The sequence below is a fragment of the Brassica napus genome, chromosome C9 (assembly GCF_020379485.1).
Source record: "Brassica napus cultivar Da-Ae chromosome C9, Da-Ae, whole genome shotgun sequence".
Classification (NCBI taxonomy): Eukaryota; Viridiplantae; Streptophyta; class Magnoliopsida; order Brassicales; family Brassicaceae; genus Brassica; species Brassica napus.
In genome coordinates this window covers 4,162,903-4,173,170 of record NC_063452.1, presented here as the reverse complement: position 1 = coordinate 4,173,170, position 10,268 = coordinate 4,162,903, and the positions used below count along the sequence as shown (strand labels likewise).

General features: G+C 30.9%; 1 protein-coding gene across 2 annotated transcripts; it reads right to left on the bottom strand.

The window, feature by feature from the left end:
* Positions 1-959: 959 nt before the first annotated feature.
* LOC106428446 (squalene monooxygenase 1,1-like) lies at positions 960-7,278 on the bottom strand. Of its 2 annotated transcripts, none has more exons than XM_013869198.3 (9): positions 6,835-7,278; positions 6,420-6,531; positions 6,159-6,336; positions 4,423-4,591; positions 4,110-4,328; positions 3,673-3,951; positions 3,213-3,491; positions 3,001-3,098; positions 960-2,454 (listed from the first exon to the last, which is right to left on the bottom strand). In XM_013869198.3, exons 1-9 carry the CDS (start codon positions 7,039-7,041, stop codon positions 2,430-2,432), a joined length of 1,566 nt encoding a protein of 521 aa, XP_013724652.2. In that variant the 5' UTR covers positions 7,042-7,278; the 3' UTR covers positions 960-2,429. The 2 variants fall into 2 exon arrangements, with proteins under 2 accessions (XP_013724652.2, XP_048625713.1); XM_048769756.1 differs by having other exon boundaries at positions 3,001-3,065.
* Positions 7,279-10,268: the final 2,990 nt, after the last annotated feature.

The window sequence follows — 10,268 nt, the reverse complement described above, 5'->3', positions numbered from 1 at the left end:
TATTTTTTAAAAAAATAATCAATTAAAATTGTTATTATCATTGAATATCGTTACTTTTGACATAATTTGAGTTTTCGTTTACATCAAAACTTATCATATTTTAGGATAATTTTAATTTAAAATGTAATTTTTATATTTTTCAAACAAATTCTAAAATATTTTTTAAATATTTTGTTATAATTGTTAAAAATATATTGAGTTGCATTTCAATTAAAAAGGTAAAGATATTAAAAATATTCTAATTAAAATATGTAAAATTTAATATAGTTTTTAGGAAATGGTCAAAATAAAAAAAAATTCACATAAAATAATCATGTTTTTTGTTAACTGGGCGGATCATTATTTATATGATATCGCACACGAAAGAAAAATTTCTATTTTTAAAATTATCTAATTAACTCTATACTCATTTTTTTATATTTTTTATATGATATCACACATTCGTAAAAAAATAGATAGTTTAAGATGCAAAAAAAAATATTTACTTAATGAATATAATATGAACGAATATTTCAAATACATCATTTAATAAAATAAATAATTAAAAACTGAAAATTCATATCCACGCTGGTGCGCGCGGATCAGGGTCCTGTACTAAATTATTCTGAACACTAAATATAATATTTATTTGATAATATACAAAAAGTAATATGAACTCTTTTGTATGTGATAGTCTATTACTAATCAAAATACAAGTGAATTTCTATCATATATGTCAATAATTATTTTGGCATAATTTATCTAATGGTTTTCTAGTTTATTTTTAATATCTCAGTATGTTAGTTTCACAAAGCTTCCAGTTTTGTTTTGATTATAATAAGCATAAGTAGAAATATAAATTTAGATCTTAAAATCTCATATTGGTTATGATTAATAAACTTTAGAATAATGCAAAGTGAATGAAAAAGTGAAAAAAATTGAAATATGAAAAAAATTATCGTTAATTGTATTTCTATTGCAAATTCAAAAGTAAATTTTAGAATTTTTTTATTTAATCAACAAAATCTAGATAGACGCTTAAAAAGCAATATTTAGATTTAAAAATTTTAGAGTAAATGCTTGCTCTATATTTACCGTCCAGTCAAAACCATCAACTTGTGCTATTATCATCCAAATTTAAATTGTCTCTTTTGTTGATAAAAGGGACAATAAAAAGCTATATGTGCAATAAACTCGAAGAATAAAGTAAAAAGTGGAAATAAAGTATAAGTTTGGCATCTCAGGAAGATCCAACGGCCACAAAGGTTGAGAAGATGACGTGGCGTATTTATAGTGGAGGAGAAGATATTTCCCCAAGGGCGAGGCTGGTGGTTATCGATCAGGTAATATACACGTGGATAGTCTTCTCATCTACAGTGGGACCCAATTTAAAGTAGTGGCTTGACAAGCATCAACGTAGCCTTACAAAAACCGGTTATATTATTTTATCAATTATAATTCAACTCAATTTAAAATATTATATTCTTAAACACTACCTAAAAGTCCAAGTGTTTCGTGAATATCAATTTTGTACCCCTTAAGTCGTTTTTGTTGAAATTTCACACAGTCCTAACATGTAACAATGCCTCACAATCCTAAATCAAATGTTCATTGACGACAAAAAAAAATTATATGTATACAAATTTTTTAACTTGGGCATATTTAATTTAAGATAGATTCCCCTTAATTATTAATAACTGACCATTATTGTTTTATTATTATTTTTGCTTTTTTACACTATCTCATCTCTAAGATTTGCTTGAACTTGGTCCAACACACGATCCAACTGAATATGGTTTCAGTGAATTGTTTGATGGTGGCATATGAACACACATAGGGTAGAATGCGTTGGTTGACATCATGATGTTAATATAGTTATAATTAACGATTAGTTAGTGGTATATATATAATGGTATAAAAAGTTGTGTGATGGTGTGTTAATTCTATGGTTTTAATAAATGTCTTATAATATTGTATATTACCAATTTGTGAAAGAAAATTATACCATTAATGAAAGCCTCTAGGCAAAATAATAAATCCAATGACATATTGTGATAAACACGTAAAATAAATGCCAGTTTCACAATAAGATTCTAATTAATAATATATATGTGAATTGATTATTTCAAAATTTCATCAAAATATTACAATTATCGCTAAAGATAAAATTCACTATTGTGTGACAAATTTTGAGTCGTTAGTATTTTCGTAGATTCTCTCCTCTTAGGAACTTAACTCTATTTCAGGACATGAAGACAAAACTTCATGTAAGCAAATGGAAGCCGCACATGGAGAGTCGTTTTATTTATCACAATTTTTTTTTAATACATTTAGAATATACCCACGGGTATTTTCCAGTTGATACACTAGTAGAAGTAAACAAACACACAGCAACACATTTTAACAGATGCAAAACCACAAAATACTAGCGCTCCAAATATGTCATAGTATCATACTCGGTTCTTATCATCGATGCTTAAGGGAGAACATGGACATAATTATTGTATGATAAATGATTGATATGAGTCGAAAGTTGACTTGTATAATGTTCTATAGTGAGATGTGAGATGTATTTACTTTCTTTTAACATATCGTTTCTGGAAATTAGGTTACAGTTCGAGTCATGCTACACATTACAGTGCTCTGATTGGTGTCCTTAAAGGGTGGTACAGATTGTACCATTTTCTTATTTGTTGTATTCTTTCAGTATTACCGATTATATTGGTACAAGTATGTAAGTGCATCAGCAACCGTGAACCTGTGCATAAATTTTTAGAAATAGTAACTAGAATTTTTTTATTGTTATTTTTTTTTTTTAAGCCGAAAAAAAGAGATGATCATTCGAAGCCCACAAACAGTGACGATATTGCATAAGAATGAATCCTTAAGCAAAGATTATTTGAAACTTTGGTGACACAAAAACCTAAAAACACGGGTCCCACATAATTATTTTATTAATTTTTGAACAGTTAAGGATTATTTTAAATCCTGCGTTGCAGGTGCTCTTAGAGAGCGGTTGCGGCCATATAGCTTTTGCGATACGCGGCTGCGTATGCTGGAGACAGCATTTGGCTAACTCCTTCAGCCTTAAGATGAGGAACCAACATTTTAATAGACAACTAGGGATACACATAAACAACAAGAAAATGTCAAAATTCAATTGTAAATTATATACAAAAATATATCATAGAAAAAATAATATAAATAACACAGGGAGGGAGATAATGACTTACACCAAAAAGTCTGAGGCTATGCCAAATGCCAAGAGGAGATGGAAATGGAGAGAGCAGTTGACCAATGGAGGATAGAGTAATACCACATAGATGAAAGATGAGAGAGAGTGGGCGAGGGTTCATGCCACCGAGCAGAGCCATCATGCCTGACGTGCGAAAGCCGCCACTAGAGAGGTAATCAAAACAGCCTTGTCGCATCGCTTCTTTTGCTTCGTCCGTCGATGCAATTAGCACTTGAGAAAATGCATTTCCTAGTGTGTTTACCGTCGCTGACATGGGCTTCACCATAAAAAAAAATCACGCATTCTTTTTAAACATTTTGAGGTTGCAAGAGCATCATTATTCATTAGTGGTGAGAAACTAGTCTTTAAAATAATAAAAATGATAGTTACTATACAATTATCTTTAAATAGTATTTGGTTTTAGAATGCTCATAGATTAATATGTGACATATGCTCACCTTTCGGATGACATAAAATGACTTAATAACTTCTGAGATTTTGTTTGCATCACTGAGGTTTCGCAATGGCTGGATAAGGCGGCGTAGGATGAGAATGTCAGACAATACAACCATCATTCCAGAGGCAACTGCTGGGTGACGCATGTTGAATGCATCTCCCAACACAATCACTCCTTGCTTCTCACTCAAAGTAGCTTCCATTCTCTTTGTTGGCATCGCTTTTATTTGTGCTCCCTCATCAATTCCTTTCAAAAATATCTTTCGGAATTCTGGAGGTACCTGAAAAATAATAGTAAGCAAATGTTAAATGCATATTCTGCATGAATCAATAGGCCGCTTGCGAATGTTAAAGTGAGTATGTATCACTTGTCTACGTACTATATATATATATTATATAGTACTTTTATTGATCAAAGCTCAACCCGCCCAATGCATACCTGAGGAGCCATAGTATCTTTCAAAAAAGTAGCCATTTCACCATTTGAAATAGAAGGAATATTGCCGGGAAAAAGCTCCATAGCACAACGAACATCGGTGCTGCTTATTTGATATAACATGGTGAAGGAGGGTTTAGACATGATCAACTTTAACTTTTCGGGATCTTCGAGCTGACAATTCTTTGAGACGTAACTAACTTGGTACGACAAAACCTCCGCCTATATCAAATTATAGCACATTGATGCTTATTAACTAACGGTTTTAAATCAAAGTGAATAGCATTAATTCTCCGTCTATTCAAGGTATGCTCACATTGTTGTCGTTAACAGACCGACGAAGGTTTGAATAGCAACCGTCGCATACCACAGTGAGAGGTGCAAATGCAGTCGTTTCCTCACCTTCGCTAGTCTTGTATGTCACTCCTTTGATCACTCCTTTTTCTTCTATCAAAGATTTTACAGTCCCTTCTTCAAGTCGTACACTGCCAATTAATGATTGGTAATTGTTGTATAAGGAAAATCATTGCGATTGTCAACTTTAGTAGTAGTTTCAAGTTAGCGGAACTGACTAGTAATCAATTATTTAGAAGGAAAATTTGCTAAAAGCTTAAAATAATGCTAATTTATATTTTTGCTGCGATCAAACAACTCTAGACCAACAAATACTTTTCTTCTAAAGTTTGGTTCGAGCCATTCCTCAAAATATCAATTTATCATTAAGAATTCAATAGGTATAGTTATAAGAGTGTAAGTCCATCATTATCAATAGTTTTAATATCTAGCAAATTATATTGCTATTTAATAAGAGTGTTTTGAAAGAAAAAAAATCATGTTATAGGCTTTGAAATGTTTTTTTATAAGAATCTCTTAAATTTTTAATTTTGAAAGATTTAGGGGGGGGGGGGGGGGGTAGGTTATTGGGAGTTAAATTTTGAATGAATTTTAAAATTTGGAGATTTCATTGTTATTAATTTATGAATTTTTAAAATTTTATTAGAATCATTTGTTATTGGTTAGTGGACTTTTAAATTATGTGGAAATCCTATGTTATTCAAAAAGTTTAGTTTTTATTGACTTTGTAATTCTATCAAACTCTTTTGTTATTGGGACATAAATTCTCTTTAGTTTTACTCATAACACTCAACTTTACAAATATCACGTATAGTCATAGTATTCTCAAAATCTATGTAACAAAAACACAAAAACACAAAGACAACAAGATTTTTTTACATTTTTATTGTCATGTCAAAGATAATTGTAAAAAGAAAACTAAAGATAAAAGAAATTATTAAAAATAACAATTTAAAAAAAATCTTTCATGAAATATAACTATTTGATATTAAAATAAAATCATGAAAAAATTCATAGGTTGATCTTAAAAACTTTAAAAAAAAAAATCAAACAAGACAAATCAAAATATCAAAATATTAAAATATTAAAAAACCAAAATTATTATTTAATTTTCAAATAGTTCTATTTTATGAAAGAATTTTTTTTTTTTAAAAAATAATAGAAAGATAAGTTTGGAAAGAAAAGTATATATGAAAATCTATAATAATCAATGATAATTTATACAATACTTTGGGTAAGAATTCATCAAATCTACTTAACTTTTAAAAATCTATTAATTCTTAGAATTTTCAAACTCCACACAAATTGTATTTCCAATAGGCCCCCCTTAAGAGAGGATTCTCAATACCGATATCCTAATATATCACAAATTTCCAAATTAATAATTGACTCCAAGCTTCTCGAATTTTAACTTTATAGCAAAAAATACATTGTGTCAAGGATTATAACCTAACTTATTTGGATTCATGTTTTTTTTTAATATACTCGATTATCACTTACATACAAATACTTATTTTGGTCAGCCTAGCTAATTCTCATATAGTATCAAAATCATGATATTTCCCATCTCAAAACAAATAAGTCCCTTAAATGGTTCATGATTCTCATACCGTTACACGTTCGATTGAATTGATTTACATTTTCAGTATGATATTTTTAACATGGTAGTAAAAAGGTGGTGAATGTATAGACAAATACTTGGGGAGCGAAGAAGCCTTTTGGCGCAGTCTCTGGACAAAACGGCCATTAAAAAAAGCTCGACCAGTAGGTTCATAAGGAAAGTCGTTGTCCTCTGGAAAAGACACGAGTGCTTTTTGTCCGTCCTTATAAACTGCTAAGCCTGTGGCTATCTGTTCATCTATTCCCTCCAAACAATCTAGATATAGAAACACGCGAATTTTCAGTAATGAAACTAAAACACTATATGTCTTAGATGAAAGTACTGTAGCGGATACAAACCTTCAAGACCAAGCTTAGAAAGCAGGAGTCGTCCACCGGGTTGCATAAATTCACCCATCATTCTCACTGGTTCCCTCATGTCCCTCTCTATCACATGTACTCGACGCCCATCCTTCAGACAAGTTCAACATATAGGAATGTTTATTCCAACCCAAAATATTGTAGTTGAATTAACTAGCCTATATAGTTAAACCAAGTTTTAATCGATAGAAAAATTATTCCGAGAAACAATTCTATTCAACCATTTTTGATTTACATGAGAAAATATTAAGTATATGGAGTTGAATTAGCTAGATATATAGTGTATAAATTGTTATTATCATTCATGCACAAATTGTAAAAAGAATATACTTGGCTAAAAAGTGAGATGCTGATATAATTCTTGGAAACAAAACTGCGACGCTATTTTACATACCTTTGCAAGAGCGTAGGCGAGAGCTGAACCTCCAACACCAGCTCCGACGATGATGACGTCAGCACCACCACCGTCTCTTCTCACCTCTGTCGCCACATCTGCTAACTTCGCCACCTTTTTCCTCCTGTTGTTGACGTAGAACACTGTCCAAGTCACCACAAAGGCGAGTAGCGTCCACAAACAAACGTGCGTAAAAGCCAGATCCATATCTGTTAATTAGTCCTCACTACTCAATATGTTTTATGAGATGAGAGAGCTGAGATGAGCGGATTAACAGTTTTTATAGTCGTGACGGAAGTGGCAGCACCACATGTTAATTTAAAATAGTTAAAAAGCAGTAAATTGGTATTTTCTGTTGTCCATACGATTCATTGTCAACTCTGATTTCTGACTTGTTTAAGTTGATAAGAACAAACGATATTTTTTGTTCAGATACAAACATAAGACATATTGGCCACCCTAGTAAATAATGGTGTTAAATGTAGGCAATGCACAACTCAAAATTATTAATATTTCTGGAACTGTTTGATGATGAATTAAATAGCAAAGATGTTATTAGTTGGTGTCAATAATTAACGTCGTCGATAAACAGAGTAACGGTCTTATGAGTAAATAATTTCATTTTAATAATCAACCAAACGTACAGTTAAGCTGGTTTATATAAATGACCTAACCAAGGCAAACCAAAAACGTAAACCAGACGAGTAAGGTTAAAACTGGTTTATACTATACAAATACGAATGTACAACTACTAATGGACTCAACATAGGGTAAAAACTATACAAATGAAACTATACGCTATTCTTTAAATTAGACCATCTCCAATGGTTCACTTTATTTTTTTCAAAATAGAATAACTCTGTATATAGAGTGGTAATCTACTTCAATGCTATTATATTTTAGAGTAATGAACAAAATATAAATAGATTACTTTATATATAGAGTAAACTTATTTTTTACTCTATTATAAAGTGAAAAATATAATACCATTGAATCATTTTTATTTCAAACTCTATTTTAGAGTTAAAAATATAATTGAAATTGGAAATACCCTTAGAGTGAATATTTTATTCAAGATTACCCAAAACCACTCAAGATTGAGTAATACAATGACCGTTTGATGTTAAAAAAGATTTAGGGTGAATAACTGAATATACATCTTGCTTGTTACCCTTCGAAACGGTGTATGATGTAGAGACTAAGCAAAAGCATAAACCAACTACGGATTTGTTTTCACATAATAACAACTTACACAATCTTGCAACTAATAGTGTTCTCGAACCTATGATAAATACTTTCAAAGCGTTCATGAAAGACTGAGTAATAAACAATGTATTGCATCAATGTTGTAACAAAAAAGCTGTACGTATGCTTAGTGAGAGGCAAACCTAATGCATTCAGAAAATTGAAAGTCATACTAATTCATCAGAGACAAAGGAAATATTTTGATACTCAGATTTGGTGTAGTTCTTGGCAATAACTTGATTTTTTACTTACAAGAAATGAGCAAAGAGCCAAGAAAAACGCAGAATCTTCTTGACATAAACTCCAAACTACATAGCAAAATCGTGAATTTGTATTTTAAATTTGTTTGAGTAAAATACAAATGTAATTTGCTAAGCTTATTAACTGTAAAGATGATGTCGGGTGAGTGATTTGCAAGTGCATAAGTTTACCAGTAAGGTGATCTTCAGTGTCAACCCATTCACCTCCGATATCATTTAATTTCGGGTCGAGTGATATTGCATACTAGAATGTGATAATATCATAATTAATCAAGATTGATATTACTTGTCTATTTGGCATAATCTAGAGTTGTTGATTGGTATGCATGTCATTTTCGTATTTGTGTCCCAACTTGTACAGAGCCACACATTATTTTCTTTAAATAGAGTATTCATCTTAAAACTCTCATGTGTCAAACATCTTAAAAGAAAATACGAACCTCACATCATCCACAAAAACGATTGAGGTGGGAACTGTTTTTACTTGCGTAAGGTCGAGGACTTTAAATAAGAGGTAAAGGCCAATGAATTATGTTACCATGTCACTCATCGTTTCCGTGGTCCATCAAATTTGTTTTGCCCCAATTTTCTAAGAGGAGTTTAAGTTCGTTTTTGGCTGCTTCCCTCCCTGAACACGTCAATATACATCTCACCACAAAACTTTTATCACAATAATTAAGACGACAACTGCAGTACTCATCTAGAAGATTCTTCTCCAAATTTATTATCTTTTGAAAATTATGTATATCAGTATATACATTGTATCTCCTTGTCTACTACGAAATAGATCTCATCAGTTGTCTCCTAATAATTATTAAAGATCAACACCAATCTGTCATTTTTATGACTTTTAAAACGGTGCTACAACTCGTAAGTCGTCATATTGCATCACATTCTCAATTCTCTCATCGTCCACTCTAAATTTGCTAAATGGTTTTGTAGTATACGTATTTCTGTTGCACTTAGGCTTTTACTTTGGTTGAAAAAGAAGGGGAAGTTTACTAAAATGACACAAATTAATTGTTTTATTACTAAAATGACTCATATTTTTTGAAAATTATTAAAATATTTTTTTGGTCGAAATTGCCCTTGCACATAGTTCTAACAAAAAAAAAACATTACCAAAATGCCTTTATTATCTAATCGACGGCAGATTTATTTTCAAAAAAATAAATCTATCGACTAATAAGTCTGTTTATAAAATATGTGTAGAAAAAAAACTACCGTTAAAGTGATGGCAGACTTTTTCAAAAATATCAGATTTGTTCACACGGCAGATTTAATTGTCAGATTTGATTAGAAAACAGAATTTTAAGAATATGTGTATCGAATATGGTAGCAGATTATTTTTAAATGGTAGATTTATGTGGTCAACTTATGTTCATCTGGATAGATTTATTTTTTGTGATCGACTTATTTTCTTAAGGCAGATTTATATAGCCGATTCAAAATTGTTGACAGACTTTTTGTTTATGAAGTGGCAGACTTTTTGTTTATGTGATGGCAGACTTTTTGTTTATGTTGCTGCAAATTTATTAACGAAAATCTGGGTTTATGTACACCAATTTCAATTTCGACCCGGTTTACTAATAATTCCGAATCCGGTTTAGTTTTTAGGTTAATTAAACTCAGAATTAGGGAAAATTTTGTAGTTGTCGTCATCTCTTTCATCCCTATTTTCTTCCATTTCAAGTCGTTTCTTTTTATGGTAGTTTAAACACTTGTTGCAATCGTTATTGCTTGGAGAAACATGGATCACATCATTCTTGTCTGCGGAAAGTGGAAATTTGAAAGAAAAAAATGGTTATTTGAACTGGATAATGATCAAGGTAGTAAATTACTTGCAGCTAACGAGGAAACAAGATATGAAGATTTTGTGAAAATCATATATGAGGATTACGAAGTTGATTTCGCAGAACACGAGTTGGA

What these genes read in the sequence shown, in the direction of transcription:
- LOC106428446 (XM_013869198.3), bottom strand. Translation starts at nt 7,041, where the DNA reads ATGGATCTGGCTTTTACGCACGTTTGTTTGTGGACGCTACTCGCCTTT. An exon ending in TCGCCTACGCTCTTGCAAAG is followed by an intron (nt 6,532 to 6,834) that starts GTATGTAAAATA and finishes ACTTGTCTGAAG; the next exon opens with GATGGGCGTCGAGTACATGT. An exon ending in TTCTAAGCTTGGTCTTGAAG is followed by an intron (nt 6,337 to 6,419) that starts GTTTGTATCCGC and finishes TTCTATATCTAG; the next exon opens with ATTGTTTGGAGGGAATAGAT.